Consider the following 26,017-nt stretch of genomic DNA (forward strand, 5'->3'; position numbering starts at 1 on the left):
AAGCTAAATTTTATCAGCTTAAGCTTGTGGACTGAGAATTTTCTAGAGAGGATTCTGACACGTCAGTCACTCATCTGTGCAGCACATAGTGCTATGAAAGAGTCCCTGTTCAGGTGTTGCCATAAAGCCACAAGTCCCATTGAGTCACCAGCTGTCTCATTGCACATTCTGGCTGTTCTGCAAACTTTTATTTGCTTTGCAGGATTTCCCCCTTGTCAAGGCTGAGAAGCATATATATTAAGCCTCATATTGGTATATCTACTACAGACAGAGAAATGAGCACCGAAAACCAAAGGTTCTCTATATTTTAAAAATCTAGTAGCTAGCTCACCCTCCTCAGCTGCTGAAAAATTCTGAAGTAATCTATTCAACAGCATTGTCAGATATGAGAGATACTGAAGAAAGAAATTATATATGCTGTTGTGCTGCACAGAAAATGACTTACAAGTCGATCCAGTGAAAAAAATTAATTCCAGCCAGCTGAGATAGCCTTATTGATCCATTGCCATTTCCTGCAAAGGCAGGACTGAATGTGACCATAGGAAACAATAGGAAAACAGAAGGTAGAATCAAAAGTGCAGCTGCTATAGAAATGATAACTGAGACTTTGGAAGAGATTGTTAAATTGAGGCATTCTGAGTTCTTTGTTTGCATCTTCTGATCAAGTTAGGATCAATAGACAACAGTTCATCCTCTTTTTCACTTTTGTTTCCTGATGGGTAGACAAAAAAAGAGCCCATTCTTTACAGATAAGATTAATCGACATGCATTGCTAGTCGCAGCTCAATGCGCTATGACACAGCCAATTTATAAGCAGGCATGCAGACTCCTGAGTTTTCCTTGTATAAATGTAGAGCAATGACAAACTTGGCTGAAATTATATATCCACTGCAAACCTAAAAGAAATAACTAACCCACTATGATGAAAACTGTAGGCATGTTAGTGATCTGGGCTGCCATTCCTGCCCTGGCATCAGAAGATTTTAAGTCCAATCTCCCACACAGAGAACATTCCTGTAACTAAACCATAAAAACTTTTACTTTATGATATTAATTAGGACTCTACAGTTGATTACTAATAGTAAGGTGGTAGGTTTTTTAAAACCAAATGCCTTTGTTTCAACTTACATTATTTATTTGACATGATTCATGATTTCATTATCGACACAGTGCCTGTCAGCTGGAAAGTTTAGCATGCAGGTTATCTGTTAGTTTGTTTGTGATAAGCAAAGTGGAAAATGGATGTGATTGGACAGCCTCCTCACAGTGGGCCCTCTCAGTGCCTGATGCCTCCTGCTTTGTTCAAGTCTCGGAGACTAATGGAGTTGAGAATTCTGCACTTCTGTGACCTTGAAACAATGCAGCTTTACGGTGTGAAATCACAGACTGTGCAGGGATGAGAACTCTATTTATTTAGGTCTATATTTTAAAAGGGTATACAGAGACTTAAGTTTTCCTTCATTGCAGTGAAATGCCTCAAAAAGTCTTTGTCATAAAGAATGGCATACATAAAGCAACCTAAGTTTGGGGAGCTCAATTTTCAATCATCTGTGTTGTAATGGAAAGCAAATAACAGGCATGCATAAAAATGTCAAAAAGTATTTTCAACTGAGACACAGCTCTTCATCTTAAATGTCCATTCACTGCTGCAGCAGAACCAGCATTACACTGACTTCCAAATGTAAAGAAAAGCACCCGAAAACCAAACACTTCCTAATGAAATAACAGACTATTGAGTATAAAGAATATGTGAATATGTGCTGCCTAATGATAAGAAGTGGAGACTCAAACAACCATTTCCTACCTGTTCTATCCCAAAGCACAATTTAGTGGTATTAAAATATGTATTACCTACTTAAAGCATGAAATCTCTTACTAACGCAATTTGTGTTGAACACAAATGTATAGACTTCTTAGCTGAAATTCATGTGTGCATGCATGCTACAAATGTGAACAATTTTGGTTTTGTTTTTTAATCCAATCAAGTGGCAAAATCAATGTAGTTGGCTGCATTTCCACATGAGAGAATGGAAATCTGAGGAAAAAAAGGAAGTAAATTAAGCAACCTTGTATACTTTAATGGTAAGCTCTGAGGTTACTTGTGATTAATTGAAAAGGTTTTCAAAATCAGCTTAGCAAATAATTAATTAAGCTCCTATGAAAGCACTTTTCTAATTGATCCTGCTACACATAACATAAAATCAGAAATGCTTGAACAAGACACGACTCAGTACATTTTCTCTAATGGAAGGTTAAATCTTTGGGGTAGATTTTTTGCTGTCAGAAACAGTGGGCTCTATCTTCACTTTGACTTTAAGAAATCTCTTTGTTTTCTTATATACTCTCCTAATGGTTGAATTTTACATCCCTGGATTTCTGTAGCTGTAGTATTTTGCAGCTGCTGCGATTTAGGTAAGTGAGGCAAGAGATGAGGAGAGGTTGTGTGCCTGAAATAGCAACTATCCTTCTCCATCTGTATCAGTTGGTCTAATAAATAACATTACCTCTTTATCAGTCTTGCCTCTGTTAATCATTGCTACTCAATGATGGAAACACAGCACATACATTTAATCTCATCCTTTGATGAGCACATCAAGCAGCCTGCAAGAAAGATACAGGGAGTGGATGGTTACACTTAGCGCCATGCTTAAGATCTTGTCAAAGAACAACGTATGTATACATGCATGATGAGAAATTCCCCAGGATACATACCTAAAAAAATCATTGTCTGTGAGAGTTTGAAAGCAACAGAACCTGTTAGAATTGCATTTTCTTAACTTTTCTGCCTCATTTTTCTCTTTAATGACTTGAAGGGTAAAACACACTCACTTCTTCATCTTACTTCTTTTTGTACCATAGTCAAGCACTGGCCAATAAAGGATACAAGGCTTCTCGTGCTTTGTAAGTTTCAGCATTCAAAATGGCTCACATGAGAAATGCTTTCCTCCATGAGTCAAAGACAACTGTTATGTCACTCACAACCATGCAAAGGTTTGCTGGTTCTACATCCAGAGCACTGACAAGGACCAGTGGTGGGGACTCAATCAGATCTTGGGTATCCCACATCCTTATCCAGTATAATACCATTATGCATCTCCTTCCCTTCCTTTTCAACCACCTCCTTCTCTCTGTCTCTCTCTGTCTTTTTTTTCTGGCTAACTTTAAAAACTCTGAACAACAGATTTTATTTTTGATGTCAGCAGTTTTGCTGTAAGAACACTCCATGCTTAAATCAATATAATCTTCTTTACTCCCTAGAGGATTTATGAAACACACTTGCTGATAAACACTGAGATCTAATTTCTGTACACAATAACATGCTGTGGCTTTACAGTGTGCACTGGAGATAAAGAGCAGGGTCTGACTTCTCAGTAGATACCGTATCCCCCTCTCCCTTCTCAGTGTGGCTCTTGTTTCTGAACAGGAGCATTGCCAGGTAATCAGCTCAGCCAGCGATTAATGCCTAAATGAAGAAAGCACTCTGGCTGGATCTGCAGTCTTAGCTAACAGAAAACTGTGAAAATTCCCTTTATCTACTAATATCCTGCTAGCAAAGCCAATTTTGCATTGCTATCCCATCCAACTGGTTTCTATTAACACAGTATATTTTGGCTCCTGCCAAGTGTTATCACAAGGTACAGAAATGAGATAAATAAACACAAGTAAGCTTTGCAAAGAGAACGGTTTAATGATTTCATTGCTTGAACCCTTTGGAAAACCCACAGTACATCTGCTGGGAATAAAGGATCTCACCTTATGTGATTTATACACCACTAAATTCATTAGTTCAGACCTTTAGTTCTTTGAAGAACCCTTGTGAATGCAGAAATTTTAATCTGGGATATTCACAAGTCTGGGTATAAAGCTTGAACCTTCTATGCAAGTGCATTCAATCCTGCCATGTGATACTAAAAAAATCTTGCTTCCCTTGGGTGTGAGATATGGAAAAGAAGCTGGCAAACAAACAAGAAGGAGATGTTCAGTCTGCCAGTAGACAGATGCCTATCATTTGGTACTGAAAGATACAGAAGGAATCTATTGCAAAATAAAACCTGACCAGAATAAACATCCTTACATATATTCTGAAGCCTTTAGAAGACAGACACATAAATACACTTAGCTCCACAGATAATGAGGACAATTATTTCCCTCCCAGATCTGGAAGGCCGCAAAGGCTTTCTGCTGACTTAACATACTTTGGATCAGGAAATTGCTGGGCATGACCTCATTTGTTATGAGCAGTAGTTTCACCCTTCAAAGAGGAGGAATATATTGAAGATTAGGATTTCCAGGAAATAGTACTCATCTTATTATCTCCTTCAAACCTTAGAATATTACTCAAAGACTGCCAGAATTTCAGCATGAAGGTTATGTGCAGGAGAGGCAGAACTCATAAATGGGACAGATGTGTCTAACTCTTCTTCTAAAGCCTGATCTCTAACAATGATTGTTCCTTTGTTTAACTGACACTCAATCCTGCTCTAGATATCTGGCAACTTTGTGTTTCCTGAGGTCTGGGACTTCTAAAATAGATGCTCAGAGCCTTCCTCTGCATGCACCTAAACCCTGCTGAACTTAAAGTGCTTGCTCAGAAATAGTGTGCTTGAGATGTAGGATCCTAACTGCTGGATCTCAATGCTTTCCACAGTTCCAGCCTTGCTTTGCAGAAGTAATTGCATCTTCAGTGAGCCAGAAGAAAGGAAGGAAACACCTGCTTTCACAAATCACATTTGTGAGCCTTGTAAAGACTGGAAACAGTTATGATTTCACTGGGAGGTAAATAGCCCGCAAAAGCTTGCTATACAGGGCAGGGCAAGTAGATTTTAACCCAAGGCAATTTTTCGCATGTAATTCTATACTATGCTAGTATAGAATTTTCCTTAAATACATTATTGAGGCTTTATTATTTTCTGTTTCTTCTCTGAAACTGCAGGCTCTGAAATCACCAGGAAAACAGCTAGCAAAATTATTATCAGCTGCAGCCTACTAAGGACCAAGCAACTCATTCTTCAGCAAAAGGTGTTCAGGGCACCTTGCAAGTTCAAACCTTGTAACAGCTAAATAAGAAATGGGAGGGTAAATCTACCTGGCTCTGTGTTGCCAGATGGTAGTGTGGAGAGAACAGATCACTGTAGAAATTCAAGATTTAAAGGCTGAGAGATTTCTGAAATGGCAGCACTCCTTTCTTCTGTGCTTTTAAATTGTGTGACACATACTGGCAATTAAACGTGAGTATGATTTTAGCAAGTATTCCTATAAAGTTCTATAACAGGAGGCAGGGCAGAAAGCATTCCTTTGCAAATCTGTCTAAGGCCTGGTATGTGTTTTCTCAGACTACAGAGAGATCAGATGGAGCAACATGCTGAAACAGTTTCTTACCATCGCCAGTGGAACAATTCCAACAAGATCCTTTTGGCAGATGAAGATTTCAGACAAGGTTATGTCTGTTGTCCCCTTCCGAGGGTATTCCACCTGCCAGGTGATGGGCTGCGTTCCAGAGAGGCTGCTAAAACTGGCTATTTCAAAGTCCATCTGCACAACCTCATTGAATAGACTGTTACTTCTGAAAGAGGAAAACAGGGAAAGGAAAGAGCTATTACATTTGCTGAAGAAGGCAAATGAAGTGAATCATATTAGCTACTGGAGAATACAGCTATTTAAACGCAGATATAACACAGGGCCTTTTCCAATCTATGACTTCTTCAGAGCATACAAACTGGAACTGTTCAAAATGGTTCAGGTGCTGTTACTGTGAATACTATGTAAAGGGATAAAACTACTGACTTCGTGTCTAAAGAAAGCAAAATACACTTAGTCCATTACAGACTTCCTATGATTTGACCTTGATCAGCCAAATTTAAGTCCAGTATAATCTATGACAAAAGAGACCAGAATTAACCTAGGCAAAAAGAAACAAGATTACTTGTCTATGTCTATCATCAAAATTGTACAAATCCTCAGCATAACTGAAGCTGATATACACAGCATAGAAGCCATTAAAAAATTAACATGGTTAAACAGCGAAATGAGGAAATTATTGTAAGCGTTGAGGTATGTTCTGGAAAAGTAAAATCTTATAACTTGTAATAGCAGCTGTGATAACTGCAGTCTGCACAGTTCTGGGACATCCCAAAATGAACACATACCAGATTGAACTTTGTAATTTATCTGAAAGCATGATAACATGCAAAGATACCTGAATCACCTGAGCTACAGCATTCGATTAGCTCTAAAAGACATCATTATGCCTGAGATTAATGACACCTGAAAGGCCATTATTTCCTCCATTTCTATCTGATGCTTTGTAACTGACAGAGAAAAAGTTTTTACGTGTGATTGACTATCTCGGTGCTTTCACTTATGTTAAATAGGGGATAAATCTATGCACACATCAGAGCTGTTATAGCAGAGAAAGTGTCAGGAAAGTTTCCCCAATCAAGAAGTCTTTAAAATGTTGCTAAAATATTTATTCTCTAAGGTACGTGCCAGAAGCCAAGAATACACATAGTACAAGAGAAAGGTTTTACTGATACTTTCTTATAATGACCAGCAATTATGTATTACAGTGCAGGCATCTGTATGGAACGCACTTATCTCACTCTCACAGCAATAAAAACTCTATACAGTATCACTCTGCCACCAGTTTCCTCCTTCCCTCTTCGTATAGAAGAAATGGAGAGATATCAACAGCTGGGAAAGCATCCACTTGAAAAAAATATGCCTTCAGAGATGTGTAATGGCTGAGAAAAAAACTTCTCATGAAGCACATTTAATGTTTAGAGCTTGCTCACTGACTGAAACAGCAGTTCCTTAATATCTAACATTTAGAACTGTTCAGCAGCCGAAACAGCAAGCAATTATAAAACTTTTCTGAAGTACACAACTCGTAGTGATTACAAATGAAGCTTTGTGAGGGCAAAGCTTCTACGAAATTGCTCTGAGGTGGATATATGAGACTAATTTGATTGGACTGAGAGTTCCCCTGGGCCAGTTCAATCCTTGGATTTATTCTGATTTATAAATATGCTAATAATTCATGGCTAGATAGGACTGAGCAATTGCAGAAGGGAGGAAGGGCTTCCTTTGATCTGCTAAGCAGCCACTCCAGCACATGGGCATCAGTGCAGAGCACTGACCCCATGGCCACTCCCTTGCAGGAGCAGATGGGCAATGATTATCTGCTACTTAGAGGTTATGGCAGCTGAGCCAGCAAGTCAGTGATGGGGTTAGTAATTTACTACTGGCATGGGCTAGCAGTCAACCCATTAATATTGTTAGCCCAGGAAGATGAGGGGGGAAATGTTTGCAGAGCTGTATGAACACTTACAGGAGATCACTTTTAGAAAAAGAAGGGCAATCAGAAATGTTCTGTTAATGGAAAGTTAATTTAAAAATGCATTAAAAGCAAAACAGAATAAACACTGGGAGAAACTGTATTGGAACTCACGCTCTCTTGCCAGCTATATGGAGAGAATACACCCTTTTGGTATTATCTAGTGTAAATGTAATCATATTCTTGATTTTAAAATATTTTTGAGCATAACAATAATTATTTATTTGAAACTGTTCATCATCCAAACCTTCAACACCATGAGATATATTTTCTTTCAGATGGACATTTTCCTTCCACAGGAACCCAAGTCTGGCCATATCCAAACTACCTTTAAGTCTCTTCAACGTGGGATACACGAGCCGCACGTAAGATTAGAACACAGATTGTACTAAAAGTTTTAGAATGAAAACAGGTTTTGTTTCCCTGCAAAGGTCTAGCATAAAGTGGAATGGAGTTCAATATTTGTGTGCTAAAATGGCAGTGCTCAGCTCAGCCCCGAAGGCCCAGTGATACAAAGGCTTTCAGGGCAGAAGGAAGGAAGATAACTGCTAAAAAAAGCAGTGGAGTCCTCAGCTGATGTAAGATCCATACATGAATGGAAATCTTAGTTGAATGCCTGTCTACATGTGTGGACCAGGAGTCTCTGATGAGAGATTTCAGAGTCGGGTTATTGCTCTGAGTAATAGAGCAGCTTCAACTCTTAAATTAGTGAATCTTAAGACTGCTGTAGGCTAAATCAATATTTTTGATTTATTACTGGGGCTCTCAAAAGAGAAATTTTTAAAAGCTTGGATTAAAAACATTTTTTAGATGTCCTTTATTCCAACAGATTTTCACTGACAGTCCTTAGAGAACCAAAAATGTTTCGACCTCCTGAAAATTTAGCAACTCTTTTCCTTTTTAATGCTGCCCAGTTTAACAGTGACATCTTAATGCAAGATCAGCAATTAGTAAATAACATAAAAACCTGAAAAGTCTACAAACTCCATTTTCCCTCAGTTACACTGCACATCTTACACAAAGATTTGAAACCGATCTGGAACTGACTTAGGATAATTTTAATGCTGATGAAATTATACACACAGCTCTGTACACATCAATTCACCTTCACAGTCAGCGCTCAGCTCTAACAAAAGCTGGGTCATTAGCAACCCAGGTCCCTTTGAATTAGTCACCTATGAGCTAAGTGCTGTAATATCTACCACAATGCCCTTGAGCCATCCATTCCTGTTCTGAAAGGTCTGATCAGCAAATGGAGGACAAAATGCTTAAGATCAGTTTCATTCAGCAGAGCTGTTACAAAGGTAATCTCTTTGCAAAACTATACAAAGCATGTAGTACTTAAAGAATAATGTCAACTACTGTAGGCAAAACAAAGTTTAAATTTCTCATTTGCATTATTACCCTCACTTTCATCCTTAAGCCATAAAAACTAGCAGAGGAGAAAGAAAAGGATGATCTATTTTGGGAATTAACAGACAGGAAGGACAATATTTCATGGAAAACTGACTCATTAAGAATATTGTGAAGCTCTTTGAAGGAAAATATCTGAGGTATAACTTAACAAACTCTAGAGAAACATAACAAAATATGCATGCAAATATTTAAACAGGTGATAGAAAACTGTACTTGATTTCTTCATAGATAAGATCTAGATTAGTTAATAAGGTTTCTTAGCTTTCTTGTCATAAACTGTGATATAAAACAGCTTTTTGATTAAGAGATTGGTCTGAGACAGGAAATCTCATTTCATTTCCCAGCTCTTCCACGGGATACTTTAATGACCTCAGGCAAGACACAAAGATACAGATCCTTAAAGCCAAAATAAAATCAATTGGAATTAGGTATCACAGAGCTTTAAAGAAAAAAAAAAGAAAAACAGATGTAGCTCTGCCACTTCAGGTACCTAAGTATAATGCCTATATAGCTTTGATACTGTGCCCTGTGATCTCAGCTGGTTTCAAGCCCACACCATGAAGGACAGAGGCGGAAGACCACTCATGTTTGAATTGCTGTGCTACACTGAGAGCTCTACATGATTGTGAAATTCTTAGCTGCTGAAATGCAGCTAAGTCATGTTGTTAATCAGAGTACAGAGAAGGAGAAAATCCCCTCTCATTGCCAAGCAGAAAGCTGAATGAGACAGTCCCCAGAGAATGAAGACCTGACCTGACCACAGCAACTCACCAATTCTTCCTTCTTAGCGGAGCACTTTTCTAGAGTCACTAATCACTAATATATACTGTAGTCTCATAAGTTTTCTCTGATACGACATCACATCCAGTCACAAGGTGCATGAAATTGATTTTCCCTTCTCCCAAAGGATATGTGACCCTCAACCTCAGACTGCTGCCATCATATAAAGGCTACGTGCAAATACCCCAGGACTGAGCTATCATCATCTCCCACTTCTATTTCATTTTCCATTCTGTTTCCACAGGGTTTTAGTCTGCTAATGTCTTCAGTATAACTTTGGAAAACAGAATATGCAGGCAGATTGGTCAATAAATAAGCTTTCTCTGTGAGTCACCATCTCTTCCTGCCTTCAAGAAAAACATTTTCTTTTGCAACTACATATCTGCACATGCCTCTTGGTCCAAAACACTTGCCAAGTTAACAGCCTATCAGGCAGGTAAAGCTGATAAAAAATCTGTATTTTTTACATATAACAGGTATAAAGGGATATAAAGTAAGCAAGCATTTAATGGTATAATTAAAAAGTTAAATAACAAACAATTAAGTGCCAAATATGGTGAAACAATGAAGAAAATAACCAAAAGATAAACTAAATTAATTTTCCAAACTCGATGGCCACAGGCAAAGTTCAGGGGACAATGAAAAGCCCCAGTGCTAAATGAATACACTCCATTTGGGCACGACTGCAGCTTTTCTAATTCAAGTGCATGAAAAAGGTAAAGGAATTTTTCAGCTCAGAAGCAATGATCAACAACTGTTTGGTGGCAGCTATCCAGAGAGACCTCCAATTTAGCTGAAGAGCTTTTCCAGGTGCCTGTGAAGCTGCCTGAATAGAGTAAAAGATCTTGAAATGAACCACATCCTCTGAGAAATAAGCTCAACAGTTGCAATTTCATCACAGAGCAAACTCAGTTTGTGCAGAATCCCTCAGACTAGAAGCTGCAGGGAATTGAATAATACTGTGTACAATCCAGAGCTAGAGAATATCAGCCCGGGGAAGGTGGAGAAGCAGTTTTATTTCTTGAAAGTCAATATATTTTTGCAAGCTTCACTAAGGAGGAGTCTGCAGCAGGAATAAACTCTTTTTCCCCAGTCTTAGGTCATATCTCATGTGTCAGACCATATTGTTCCCCTTATTAGTATTTGCAGAAAACAAGCTGAGCTATTTCAATCCTACTCTTACCTTGTAAATCCTCTTCAGTGATGTATGCTGCTCATGCATTCTCTACCATACTAATGTGAAATAAAATTAGAAGAAATCCAAAGTAGTCTAAGTCTAAGCACTGATTGCAAGATAAATATTGAACTCAGCTACGATAGCATTTACCAGGTGAAGCACCATATAAATTGAAGGAACGACATAGGTGAAAATTGACAGAGCAGGAGAGCCAGGAGTATAACCAAATCCAGTTCTATTAATTATTTGTAGGTATGCTTACTGTTGAGGGCACTGCCCTGGATAATTGCAATGGCTGGTCTACTCTGTGTCCAAAAGTTATCACCACAATGACGAGCAGTAAGTAGTATGTTGCTCTCTTACAGACTCTGTAGATTGCAATTATGCAGTATGACCTTGCAAGGCCAAATTTGCAAAGAAACATTTTATTTATCTCTTGGCATAGCTTTGTTGCAGTGCATTGAGAGTTTCTGTAAGAAAACTCAACAACTGCTGTAAAACCAAGGCAGTGCATGGGAAAGTGTGTAGGACAGGAGGGCAGTTTTGAAAGTGTTGTACACATTAAGCCTCCTAACCCCAATTCACAATTTTGGCATCATCAAACTGGCCTGGGCATGATGATCATTTATAAGAGTTCAGAAATCTAGGCAGAACACGTGTTTAATACCCCTCAGTGCACATTATGTAAGCAGTTTCCCAAACCTGCCCTGACACCAGTAAAGATGCTGTAGAGACTGGACAAAAATTTGATCAATTCTGTAGTTATACATCAGCTCTTATTCAGAGTTACAAAAGTTGTGGACCCTTGGGCTTTCAGCCACTACAGCTCTGGAAATCTGATGGACAAACCTTTATTTTACAGTTCATAAAGCAAAACTGAACAATGCTGCCTTCCTAACCATCCACAGCTCTAAGGAACCTTATTAAAAGCTAAACCAACATCAATATTGGAGGCAGAACCGTTAGATTTCATGATACTGTTATTTGGTGGCTAACTATAGTTGTTCATTTCTCTTGTTCAAGGATAATAAAAGAAAAAATGTCCCTGTGACATTCAGTGGCAAAAATGTCATTGCTTAAATGCCTATGATGTGCAATTAACATTTTTAAGGAGTCGTTTAAAAGGATACTGTCAGGGCTGATAGATTTGAGATTACACCAACTAGCTCTGTTTGGGTATCTGCGTCACCCCCAGCAAATTCATCCTTTCATTCTGGATATTTATGTTTTTCGTCCTCCTCATGTCCACACTATGGAAGATACCGAATGTATTTGTCACTGACTTCTCCCCCACATTGTCACATTACAACAGTGATGACCAGCCTCTAATAAAACAAAGTGTGCTGTTTTCTCAATTTGAAGAAAGAGAAGTAAGTTCTGGGGCAGAAGCAGTTTGATGTCAGGGTGAAGCTAAAACTAACTAACTAAAGTTATTCTTTGCTACTAACGAAGACGTCACCTGCAGGATGGAGGCTCGAGGTCTAGGCTCAGCATGTTTGCATGGAGAAAAAAGTCCTGGATCTTTGGTTTTTGGCAGTCCCATTTAATAGAATGAAGAAGAAGTAAAATACAGGAAATATTTGCTACCATAGCAGAGCTGCCTTCAAGCAAAAATGTTCACTGGAGTTTCTTGAAGATGGCAGCTAGTTTTAAAATATTTCATTGGACAACAACTGAATATTTGTATTTGTAGCTAAAAGAGCTGATAGCGGACATCAGTTTTCAGGCAGAGTGCAGACATTCCTGTCTGACTGTCAGGCACATGAAGAGCAATGTGTCCTCAATATTTCAAGAAGACAAATGAAGGAGACTCAATCCTAATGTTAAATGGCCTGTGAGAAAAGCAAGTGCCTATTCGATTGACAAAACACTTACAGATAAACTCCAAGAGCAACTTTGAAGTGATGACTGTGACATCTCTGGTTCTTTTCAAACCTGTTTTTTCCCTACTGCACCTCAATTAGAAAACAGCTACATCCAATTTGTTGGGAAAACTCAGTTTCAAATTTCCGAAGTTGGGCTCTGATTCAAAGCAAAAAAAAACAGTTCTTCCTTTACATGCTGGATTTGGATGAGGCTTTTGAGAAATGTTGTGCTTCGTAAAGGTGACTTTCCATTGCTAGGAAAAAAATCTCATTTTAACTTGTTTCTTAGGAAGGGTGTAGGAGTGCTTGGAGGAACTGTGTGCCGCATCGTATCAGAACGCTGAACAGCAGTGAGTTTTTCGTAATGGAAAGTAATAAACAAGAATCTAGCACAGAATCTCTCCATGCACCATATAGTGATGTATTTGTTTCACAGCCTAAGGTGAAGATTTCTAAATATACTTTGAGTTTTTCCAAGCAACAATTGCTGCCTTTTTATATTTTCTTTTTCTACGCCTTACTGCACTAGGTGAATCAAAATAGGTTTATCTGTAATTATACAAACAAGACTCAGAAGACACTGTCAGGAAGAAGGAAAAAAGATTCTAAAGAGCAGACCTTCCCTTTGTTATTGAAATCTACAGCAACATTAGTCACCACTCTCGTTCCTTGCTGACTTTTGACACTTCACTTGATTAGAGAGGTAGAATTAGACCGATGAAAGACCAATTTCCAAGGTTCTGACATAATGCAAAAACAGCAAATCTCAGCTGAACACACAGAGCATGTGTATGGGATTAGAGTGCAAAACCCGTATTAGATGAGAAGGAACATGAAGAAGCATGAATTCATGAGGAACATTTCGGTTTAAGATAATGTCGTCATGACGATATTTCATATAAAATCATGACCAGTTTTCAAAGGACTGATGGCAATAAAGGTCTGAAACAGAACTATTTGGGATGTATGGGATGAAGTAGTGAATATTAATTATCTGCAGTCACGTGGGATGAAATACACCACTGTGTGACTTTGTCCTACTGAAATCTAAATACCAGAGTTGAATGCACAGTCTCAGACTGGAGGGTGGAGAATGTCTGCTGACTCATTTCTGAATCACAGATAGGCTTCCTTCTGCTGCTGCTGTCTCACCAATAAATAAGTCCAACCAGCTTCATTTTAAACCTAAAATTAAGAGTTCTTTCTAAGTGAAAAAGAAACAGGAGAAGAGTAGAAAGTCAGTCCTACAGGGAAATCTTCACAAGGGCTTGTATTATCAGATTCACAGTGTTCTTCTGGAAGGTATTTGCTGGAGGAGATTAACATTGATGAGATTTGCAGGAGTAAGAGTTCCATGTGCTCAGGTTCTTTTCCAGTTTCTAAGGGCAAAGTTTGTTACCAAAAAAGCGCCCACATCCCACTATGTGCATTACACTATTGATAGTCTAAATCAGTGTGAATTTCACATATTAAAGTTTCCTTTGTTTTATAAACAGGTTAGAATTTGGATCAGTAGTAACTACTAGCTAACAGCCTTTCAACAGAAACTCCAGATCTCAAATCCTACTAGTTTGTCTGTCACCAACACCCCTTGTCCCTGTTTGCCCCCTTATAACTCTGCCTTAAATAATCTTGCAGGAAGCAAATGCTTGATGTCAGCAAACATTGAAAGAATTACAGATAGCATTAACAGTTCCTGCCATAACCTCACATCAGAGAGCACAAAGAGCCTTGTTGCAAAAGTACTTCTGAGCCACAGCAGTTCATGTTGAATTGAGATAATTCAATTGCATTTATACCTTTGTATGCATGCTAGGGAAACCTTATACTTGTTAATTGTTCCTGTATGAGAACACCAGCAGAACTGACTCCATAGCTGTGTGAGTGTCAGATAAGAGACAATTCTTAAAGACAAGCATTAGACTTTTGTCAGCGCAAGCCGTGCCATGCTCTAATCTGAGCTGTCAATGGGAAAACACAGTCATGGTTATATGCAAATAACATCCAAGAACATTGGCATGGAGTATTACTTGGTAAAGCAGGCCTGCAGGAGCAATACTGAAAATGTAAAAAATTGGGAAGGATGACAGCCAACTAGATGGAGTGGTCTTGGAAATTACCAGCACAAATATAAAAGACTTTGCACCTTCCATCCTCTTTCCAGCTACAGATCCTTAATCTAGCTTGATTTTCCTGTGGTAGCAATATTTCAGTCGCATCCTCTTCAGAACAAGATTATAAAAGGAGTGAATCATGGACACATTATTATTCCCCTCAGCATGCAGCACTTTTTCTTTAAGCACAGAAACCACAGTGTGCAGGAAATGATCCATCCTTTAAAACATGTGTCAACATCTCTGAAAACTCATGGAGCTGTACAGTGAACACTGGCAGCCATTCTCCTGTGCCTGAAAAATCAGAATGATGACAACACTGAAATATGTTACATGCTACACTTTGGTCCTGAGCTGCCTTTCACTCAAGTTGACTGGCATTCTGCTTCTGATTTTGATGGTAGTAGGACCGCTGTTTCATTGTCACCTTTCTCATACCCTCAGGCGTGCTCTCCAGCAGCAGTGTCAGCTTAGAGAAGCTACAGCAAGTTCAAAGTGTTTTCTGATGCCCAAGGCAAACCAAGTGATGACCTTTTTGACCAGCAGAAAGCTACTATTGAATATTCCACCAACTCTAATGCTCTGCTCCTGGAGCTGACCTGGCTGCACTACATATGAGATGGGTTTTGCTTTTGTTGACCCTCTCCTCCTCCTAATTCAATGAATTAGGGCCACAGTCTGATTCTTCAGCATATTCCGGATGGGATGGCCTGAGTCTCTTACACCATTCACTTCAAATGATTTTTGAAAATAGACAAATATTTTCTTAAGAAATTTCAGCAGCATTGCCAGCTCTTCCAAAAAACGCATCTTGTTGGGAAGTTGCTTTTAATTTTATAGATAGGCTGCTTGAGTAATTCCATAGATATCTATAAAGAGAATTGGCCTTTATGACTAATTTAAAGGGTTTCCCAAATTAGATGGAACATTTTGAATAGAGAAAAAGGGAATTGCAGGAATACTGCACTTCAAACATATGAAAATGAAGACAAAATCGTGTCTAAGGCAATGCTGGGCAGTAAGAGGTGCTCTTGGCCATCAGAGGTCATCTCTTCATCTTCAGCAAATGTCACACAGGACAAACTGACATTATTTTCTTACAGCGTTGGATTCAAAATCAATTCCTCTTGTTGATGGTCTCATAAACTAAATAAGAAAGTCTTGATGAAATGGACAAAGAAAGCAAAGAGATAAAAGAGAGGATATTTTAGCTGGCTATACTAAATTAACATACTCCACTTCCATGTTCTTCCTATGCCAACAGATTTACTGATGCAATTTACTGGCAAGCACAAACATATCTGTGACATGCCAAAGAAATACAACTGAACTTGTATATATGTATACATACAGAGGAAAACAATAGAGATGCAAGAAACCTGTTGGCCAGGCTGTATTCATCAAGCTCAAATTACATCTGCTTCCCTTCCACATGTATTACATTTACGTTATCCTCAGCTAGCCAAGATATACCATCAAACTGCTATGAATATTAACCACACAATATTAGCCCTTTTTATGCAGGAGAATATTGCTGGAGGGGATTCAGATCAGATGGTCTATTTACAGCTAATTTCTCTTTGCTTACCTGCTGTTCCCTTCTCTCTCCCTGCTTCAAGGCTTGGGGTTAAAACACCAAGCATGCTTGCTAGCTGTGTGCTGCTTCCTTACGTTAGCACCATCTGCTGTAGTGTGGAGGCTGTGTCAAAGCCTCTTCCGGGGTCATGGGCTAACTGTATGATCTCACACCACTCATTTATCTTGCCTGTCCTTCTATTAAACCTGTTAAGAGAAATGTCTCAACAAAAGAAAAACAGGAGCTCCTTGAAGACATATTGGCACATCTGAGTTGAATGTTTTTGGGTAAAGAAGCTATAAAAAAAGACTCTGCAGTGAACTTTGAAATATCAACTTGTTAAGAAGGCAGTGATTGCTCTTCCCGAGCAATCCTTTTCATGGTGTGAAGCCTTGCAAAGGGAAAACAGTATATTTAGAAACATTCTAGAGAGTATTTATGAAGGACTTGGTTACGAGAAATGTTTCAAAAATAATTAAGGCTGCAAAAATACATGTTGTCTAGCAAGTCAAAGTTACAGTTTTAAATCCCAGCAATATATTTATCAAAATTCTCATTTCCAGTTGCATTTCCTGACATTTATGCCACAACAGAATTCTGTAGAAGGTCATAACAGGATTCAAGTATTATTAAGTGTATGATCGAACAAACAAAACAACTGACCTTCATTCACGCTTGCCTGATCATCCTGTGAACTCACAAACAATAGATCCTGTCCACTATCTCAGACTCAAAGAAATATCCATCCATCTTGGGTGAAATCATCCATACGCAGAGAGTCAGCAGAAACTTTAAATGCCTTTATAGTACTTCAAAGCAGGACTGAATTATGGCTTAAACTCTTTGAAACTATTCTGCTGCTTTCCTTTCACAGTGTTCCCTGGAATACTGGCACACTGTTTTTGCTAAGTGGTATATTAGATAGTAAAGGATGGCTTCACATAGTAAGAGGCCTTTTGGCCTCACACAAACATAACAAATACAAAAATTAAGGAGAGGAGTTTTATTAGTTCTATTTACAAATGGAAAAGTGAGTTGCAGAGAAAATGGAGCAATTTTTACCTCACAAATTGTGAGATATTTTTTATCTCACAGTGTTTCTGCAGCAGTTACAAACTGGACCGAGCTCTCACTTCAGCACCTGGACCTCAAGGATCCTTTCCTTCCATGTTCTTGAGCAACATTTGTGAAGGCAAGAGGGCAAATCAATGAGTGAGGTGTGAAGCTTGATCTTCTCAATTCATCTTCAGTGGTTTTTGCTACAAAACTATCTTTATTTCCTTCACCACGCATACATTTCATTTCATTTCTCCCACATTACTACTCAGACTTCTGGGGACTTTCATAATATCACACCAAAAGTTCCCAGTAGCAGCCAGAATTGCTTTTACTGCTATTTAACGCAGTACTAAATTTAAATGTCGAATGTATATGCTTTTCTCACAAATTGCTGCATAGGAAAACTTTAATTTATCAAATTAAAATGCACTATGGCACATATTTATTGTATCACTGCTCATGAATGTTTTTATGTGTTTGATTGTGGCAGGGTTTTTTTTTTTGTTTTTTTTGGTTTTTTTGTCTTTTATGTTTTTGGTGGTAGCTGGAAAGCAATCAAGGTTCCATTTAAAGCAGCCGTGTAAGCAATTCTCATTTAACAGAAGACAATGAAAAATTAATCTAAACTGAGTGTAACTAAGTTTTCATAGAAACAACAAAACCACTCAGACATTACCATCTTCAACATCTGTTTACTGTCTTCATTTGCAAAATTACCCATCAAGTTTTACTGAATCTTCCGGGGGAAAAAAAAAAGCCAACTCCAACTGTCTTTCTGAGTTAATAAAATGCTCCACGTCTAACAGGGATATTAAGGATTCCTTTCCTGTAATCATAATACTTAGCAGGGATGATTGAGGTGAAGCAATGTTCAACACTCTCTCCCGCAGGTTTCAATTCTACACCTTTAAGAACAGCAGAGTTCAAACACAGCTGGCTGGTAGAAGCCTGGCTATTCTCTTCTCTCTCTCACTCCCTGGTACATCTGTCCCCAATTTTTGTTGGCCAAAGTAACACTTACATTGCTGGGAGGTTGCTTACTGTGAAACAACCACAACTTCTTTTAATGTGAAATGCAAACATTTGAGAAACTGCAAAAAAAGGGATAATAGAATATTTTATGTTGGAAAATTATCATCTGGGGATGAGTCTCCCAGTATCACTTTGTTTCAGAATTTGGGCTGCTGAGTTCATTAGTTAGAGGAAAATATACAGCTGGTTAATACTACACAATGTGCATAGAATCACAGAACTACAGAATCATTTGACTTAGAAGGGACCCTTAAAGGTCATCTAGTCCAACTACCCTGCGATGAACAGGGACATCTACAGCTCAATCAGCGCAATGGGAAGGATGACAGATAGACACCAGAATGAAACAGGAGGATTCAGGAAGCATGTGATTAGCACTCTGATCCCCTGGCATAGAATTGCCAACCTTCTGATAACTGCAGGGGTGGTTCCTTACCCAGCAACAGCCAAGTCAGCAGCTTAGTATCTCAGGAAAGAGAATAAGATGAGAATAAGCACAAAACAGCTGAAAAAATTGTCCCTCATGTGCATACTCCCAGAATGAACGCTCTAGAAGTTTATCTCAAATGTTGCTGTGCCTGACTCTAGATTTAGGAAATGGAAAGGAGTTAATAACTGAAGGGCAGATACAGTGTGTGAGATGCACACTTCCCACTGACGTCCTTAATGGTGGTAAAATGTGCAAACTCTGTGCATTCGTAGCTGAATTTAAATTACAATGATTACAAAATAAAAAGCCTAAAAAAGAGGATTTGTACATGAGCAGATTCAGCTGAGACAGACTCCCTTGAGACCTAGATTGTGTTTACATGCAAAGTAGACTGTGCTTCCTGAATGATCTTAAATCCTGATGACAATTATTTATACATTTAGCCACACACACACACCCTGGAGCTCTGGACCACAGCTCCTGCTGTTAGTTGCCTTGGGGAATATCTACTAGTTATAGGCTCATCCCTGTTTTCTGGCCATTGTCCAGAAAAGCACTTTCAATGTGTAATCAGTCCCACTGCCCTCAGTGGGTCTACTCATAGGATGCATAATACCATAAGAACATATTGCTTAAATAAATACACAACGGCAACAACAATAGCAATGCTAATACCTCCCTCTTACTGCTTTTGGACAGATATTTTTATCCATGGCTCTTGGGAGTAAAGAACCATTATCCTATTTTATGATATGCAAGCTGGGGAACAGAAAAATGAAGTGAATTGCCCAAGGTCATACAGGAGGTCCATCAGAGAAATGAGGACACAAACTGTAAGTGCATAGTTAAATTGAGTGCTGAAGATTCAGCAGAGCTCTGCCTCTGAAAGTAAGGCTTTGAGTATTCTGACACTCCTTTAAAGGAAAAAATTGAGCTTATGTAATGGGAGTCAAATCTTGTTAAATAAAAAGATTTGCACCTCCTATCATGTTAGCCAACCTACCTCCACCTTCTCCAGGAAGTATAACTAACATTTAACTCATATTCATCCTAAGAAATCCCAAAATGAACATTTTTATATACTTCTGATCCAGCTATAGTATTAAACATATTCTGTTGTTCTAAATTCCTTAACAATCAATGCACCATTCACTATAAGGGATAAAAAAAACCCATACAGTAATCAGCTTTAGACAAAAACTAGTAACTTAATAGGTTTGAAATTCTGAACAAGGAGAGTACTTATAGAGGAGCAGAGAAACATCCGAACAAGCTCTCACAGCCTCCCACAAACAATTTTATAGTACTGTCATATCCATATGGATTTTATGTTCTCTAACAACGTGTATCTACCAAAAACTTTCTATGGTTAGGCTGACTGGTCTGGGGGCTGAGGAAAAACTGCTACAATCTGTATGCAGTAAAAGGAACTGGTGGCAAGCTCAGGCTATCATTCTGTATGGCTTAGTGGCATGGTACTATAATAAACCTTGGCAACTTGTATCCACGTCATCTGGATCCAAGGATGTGACTGGCTGAAATCTGCCAATTGAATTTTATTTTATTTTTTTTTTTGTCATCAAAACATGCAGCAGCATCAAAATAGAACTGTTTCCATCTAGCACTATGAGTATATGAAAATAATATAATGCTCAGTATAATATGGGCTTCTCCTAGCTTTCATTGTCCTTTTGGTCAAGGAAGGGAGGACTAGTAAGAGGCTGGTGCTGTTTGCTTGAACTCCCTGCTGCCTCCAGAGCTGTCAAAACAGCCATTCTCAGCAGCATCAAATTCACTGTCAAATTGAAAAGGCAGAGGGGTGACATAATCCTGGAATGTTCTGGAGATCCTGACTATCCCAAATAAAATTGGGTTTTGAAGCATTGTCATGATCTCTTAGTGCACCGAGAGCTCTCGTTTTGAGCTTCCCCTGATGTTAAATGGCTCGGAGTTTGAAAGAAGACTCCTTCAAACTGCATTCTGCAGTTTCCCTATACCAGCTATTTCCTTCAAGGCACAAAATTAAAGCAGTGATAGATGAACAGCTCTGCTGTTTAGTGGGCTCAATTTAACAAGGTGGCAACGAGGAACTGTCGCTCTCCAGCTGAAACAAAGGAGGTGAAATAAGCAGCTTCTATGAACATCCCCATTGAGCCTAAAGGCTCAAAACCTGGTGTGCTTTCTGTGCCAAGCTTCAGCCACACTTCTCCTGTCCATGCTCAGTTCAAGCTGCTAACAGAAGTAGTTTCCCCAGTGTCCCAAACACCCTGTTTTCAGTCTCAACCATGTCCTACACTCACTGTTCTCAGAATCTACAGACCAATTTGCAACAAGACGTTTCTATTACATATGCTAAAATTTTCCGTCTCACTTTTCTACCCTGTTTTAAGAAATAATCTTCATTGCCAGGTTCTGTTGTCAGACGACTGGTTGTGCTGAGAAGTGAGATTTGTGGAAGTACCTTAGTTCCATTTTAGTTCCATTTTCAAAACTGTTGGGGTAGCTCTAGGGTTTTCAAAAGCACAAGATCCCTTCAAACGACACTTAACTTTCAAATACATCTGTACTCTCCCAGGCAGTGGGAATTCTGAGGCCTCAGAGCTTCTGAAAACTCCAATAGGTGTCAAACTGTTAAAATAACTGCTTTTTAAAACTTAGGTACTACAAACTATAGTCATCAAAGTATTTATGCATTGCCTCACTTGGCACTGCAGAGCCTAAGTGAAACAGATGGCCAACTCAGGTTTCCAAAAGTGACTCAGATACTCAGGAGCCCAACTCACACAGGAAGTCAATACCAGTTAATCTTCTAAATGTCAAATGGCACTTTGAAAATAGAACATTCCATTACCAATAAGGACCTAAAACTTGGTGCTTTTTAAATGTTTGCTTTGTACCAAATAATACCCCAGGCCCCACCTGTCTGTCATTTCATGTTCAAAGGACATGTGAATACTTGGGTAATGCAGTCCTCACGGGCAGGTCATGAACAAATCAGCCAGCTCTGCAGCACTGCAGATTTCTTCATTGTTAAGTGCATTTTCAGGCAATGAGCTGAAAGTTTGGTCAGTGAGAGAGAGCTAAAGAACACAAACACTTTGAGTTAGCAGCACAGCCTTCCCTTACTCACATTGGCTTTAGCAATAAAGCAGCAGAGACTGCAACCACTCTATATTCATAGTCCCCATGGTTTAACCAGTGTTTAAAAGGAATTTAACCGAATGAAGGAGGGCTGTATTAGACAAGCTTGGGACAACGGTAGATTAATACATGAGTAATGCTGAGGCTTCTTCTGGATCCCCCTGATATGTAACCAAACTCTTTCATTGAGTGACCCTCCCAGGGGAGGGATGGATTTCTGGTGATGGCCACGTTGTCAGAGACCATGACTCAGACAGATGTTGTTGAAGTGTAAGGAAATAAGAAATGACTGAATTCTATCCCAAAATGCCACACTTATGAGAAAGCATGCCGATTTTAATGTGAATGTTGTGGATACAAGATAGCAGCCATTTCTCCCTCCTGGCACTATAGCCTCTGGGATGGTACAGGCCAGAGTCCCATTAGTGGCAGAGTTCCCATATAGCAGCCAGTAGATGTAGAGGTCATCCAAGCAACTTCCAGTGTGTTTGTACTCCAAACGGGTAATTAATTAAATCAATGTTCTACACAGAAATTGACTGAAGCAGGAGGGATGACTGAGCTGAGTGCATTTGGTATTTTTAACCTGAACATCAAGCAGATGAACAATGGTCATTATCTCCAGCACATATCTTAGAAGAGGGAGAAGTTATAAAGGTAATTTCTACCCACATCAGTAAGTCTAATACAAAGTAAAAAGAAAAATGAACGTGGAAACTGTTCTATAGGAGAGAGTGGAAGGAAGTCAGTCCTACAAAAATGTTAAGGTTAATTTTACAGATTTTTAGGTTGGTCTGGAAAAGACCTCAGATTTAGTACTCGCAAAACTAAGATTCCCAGGATCACTGCAATTTATTTCAGTTTACATGGGAATGAATTTGGGTCTGGAGATATATATATATATATATATATATATATATATATATATATATATATATCCAATATACAACTGTCAAAATGTTGCCACTAACTGATAGCAAGATGGAAATGCTCTGGCCTAACAAACAGTAATACACAAAAAGGAGCCAACACCATAAATGGTGTACAGTAAACTGTACAGTTACACATTCAAAGTATATAGTTCTTTCCAAAAACTTAGCTTCCTACTTACCTTTTACTTAGTACTATGCTATTTCTGACACAAAGGACTTTACCATATTCACTTTAGGGAGAAGGGTGACTTCCTTTACAAAAATAACAGCCATTAAAGCTCTGTATTCTCTTCCAACAGTAGTAATTTCAATAGCTTCTTTTAAAATTTAAATTACATCTAGTTAGTGAAGTGAGAACGACTTCTGGCATATTTTTCCTTCATCTAATAATCACTTCCATTCACTTAAACTTTTTTTTTCCCTACAGAGGATTATTGTCATTAAGCTACTGAGAGAGTGACAATAATTGAAAGATTTTGGCTATTGGAGTCAGAAGCATCAAGATCTGAGAAAGTAATACAGAGACAAGGAAGACAGAAGTTGAAATGCTCGTGTAATCTGCAACTGATTTCAATTAGAGATGGAAAACTTGTGGAGCCTCAGGAGAGATTTGGTCTGGACAAACATCTCCTCATTTCTATCCTGCTCACACAGAGCACTTCTGCTCCCTGCACTCCAGCCCACTCGGTGACCCAGCTAATTACCCCTATGACTCCTCTTCTTCAAATCCACACTGCTGAGATCAGGTACACAAGGTCGGGTGACTTAGCACACAGATCAGTGCTGATCTGTAGAGCATCTGAGGCTTCTGAACTGTGGAGAAGCCTTGGGATATGAAGAGCCCATCTTTTGCTTGCTAAAGATGAAAAAGGAACTACAAAATGAAAGGGTTGACTTAAAGTCTGTCTTCAGGCACATCTGGAATAGTTCTAATAAACATGCTGAGGGAAGAATTAGATCTCAATAACTACATTACTGCCTAATTGTGAGTATCAGTGTTTAAATAGCAGCAGTTCTAAATCTTGCAGGGTACATAAAGTCAAATCATCACATATAAAGAATTAAACTAGGAAAGAATCTTCAAAAACTTCTCTAACATTTTCATTGGAATTTTTGACTTTGCTCAGGAAATACTAAATTATCAGATTCAGTTGTAAAAGAGCAAACAGAAATTAAAAATCTAGATATCTATGTGTGAAGATTTATCATCTGACAAAATATTAAACACATAGTAAAACAAGAAATAGAGGAAATTAAATGTAAGAAAATGCAAGAAGAAAAAAAAAACAGAAGGATGAAAAAGAAAAAATATTCCTAAATAAGGAAAACTTTTTATGCAGAGCTGAGCTATTCAATATTGATTAACATTACAAAGGGATGAAGTCTCCAGCAAACTGAGCAGTGCTTCACCCACCACAGCCCACCAGCACAAAGCTTCAGAGTAGTCAGGATTAATGGCCTTGCTTCCTGGCAAAATGAACTCATGCTTGTATATACATGAATAATCTCACAGAATGCAGCAACAGCTATAATAGAGCCTGACAAATATTCCAGTCAACTGTTTACTCCAAATAAAATAGCACTTTTTGTTTTTTTTTTGTCTTGAGAGAGTGTCAGTGAAACTAAATCTTCTCTCTCTGCCTGAAGTACATGGGGAATTCAGAACTGGAGGCAAAGAAAACATGACATCGCTGAATTAGAAATGATTTACTGCACTTCAGTATTTAAAGCACTTATCCATTCAACCCATGGGTCATGGCCAAGCTGCAGGATCTGGAAGCACTCCCATGCTCATGTGCCTGTGTTTTTTGAGGCTGCATCCTTGCTCAGGTGACTCATGCAAATTCACCCTTCCTCTTCCAAGTTTTATGTGAAGCAAGTCAGGCCAAGGGTCATAATGTGCTCCAGCTTTACCAGATACCTCATTGCTCATGATACCCTGACAAGAGATGTATGTGCTTTCTTAAAAGGAGAAATATGTGGGTTCAGATGATCTCAAGAAAACAGGAACAGAAGAGGACAATAATAAACTGAATTCCAATCCTTCACTCAGTAAGGAGGATAAAACCAAACTGTTAAGAAGTGGTAAAGATACTTACATTGCAAACAGAAGGAAGAGGGATGTTGGTACATTTGACTGAAGAGCTCTAAGGATGCTAAAAGGACTTTGGAAAATTTGAAGAAAACAATGGAGAGCTGTTAAGAGGGAAGCATTTCTTTGTTGTATCCTTTGTCCTCTAGGCAGTAATTAACTTCTTCTCAGCACTGTTCATACTTAGTAGTCATATTCTTAAATGGATTGAGATGTACAAGCTGTTCTGAAGCTGTTCATCAATAGCAGGACCTAAAGCTAATGGACAATCTTCTCCAGGCTTCACTGAATGCTGAATAAGGCTCCAAATTCAAAACCTGCTTCCTTTTTTTAATAGTTAGATATTAGTTTGCATTTAAAGAGCATAACAACTTCTATTGCCAACTGCAGATACATCATTTCAAAAACAGCTGTTGAGCTGTAGCACTTAAGCCAGTGAAATCAGCATTCCTCTGAGAGTACATAGTGGTGAAGAGAGTTTACACTTCTTAAACATTTATAAAGTCAGAGCCAATTTATTTATGCACAGCGTGGCTGGTCAAGTCTGTGAAAACCACTGTCCTTGAACGTCCTAGGTTCTACCCTATATGGAAGTCTGTTCTGTGTCTCTGGATATCTCCTTAGGTGTTTTTGTTTGATTGCTTGGTTGACTGTGAGCATTGTTTTTCTGTGTGCGTGTATTTATTTATATATATATATATTTACAATATATATACATTCACAGAGTGATTCAGATCCAGAACAAATCTCTGTTGATTTGCATCACTGAAGAATGTGGCAAATCTGTTTGATGGCTCTGTATGTTTCAGCTCACCTCAGCAATTCAATCAGCCCCAGGAATAGTGAAAAGAGCAGGAGAGGCTGCCTATCAAAATAATTTATACAGCTTTAATTAACAAGACATGGCAACAATCCCTTTCTTGAGTGGTTCTGGGAGAAATGTTAGTAAAAGCTGAGTTACTGATGTGATCAAGTCCCCTGCAGAAACCATTGAACTTCTAGGTTAACTTTTTTAAATAAGAATACTGTTAGGAGCTGCTTCTATTTACCGCTGCTTATCTTTAAATGCT

The 26,017-nt window shown here is 38.6% G+C and overlaps 1 protein-coding gene across 3 annotated transcripts in view; it reads right to left on the reverse strand.

Annotated features, from left to right (window-relative positions):
- The window catches only part of TMEM132C (transmembrane protein 132C), a 156,686-nt gene that overhangs the window by 39,130 nt on the left and 91,539 nt on the right, over window positions 1–26,017 (reverse strand). For 2 of the 3 annotated variants that reach the window (XM_085509481.1, XM_015878410.3), the window contains exon 4: window positions 5,380–5,563. The exons of the other annotated variant lie outside the window; for it this stretch is intronic. In XM_085509481.1, coding sequence (XP_085365607.1) covers window positions 5,380–5,563 — 184 coding nt within the window. The remainder of the gene's footprint in view (window positions 1–5,379; window positions 5,564–26,017) is intronic. 3 annotated transcript variants of the gene reach the window in all.

Source organism: Coturnix japonica, chromosome 9 (assembly GCF_054131305.1).
Source record: "Coturnix japonica strain WE chromosome 9, WE-NBRP24, whole genome shotgun sequence".
In the NCBI taxonomy this organism is placed as follows: Eukaryota; Metazoa; Chordata; class Aves; order Galliformes; family Phasianidae; genus Coturnix; species Coturnix japonica.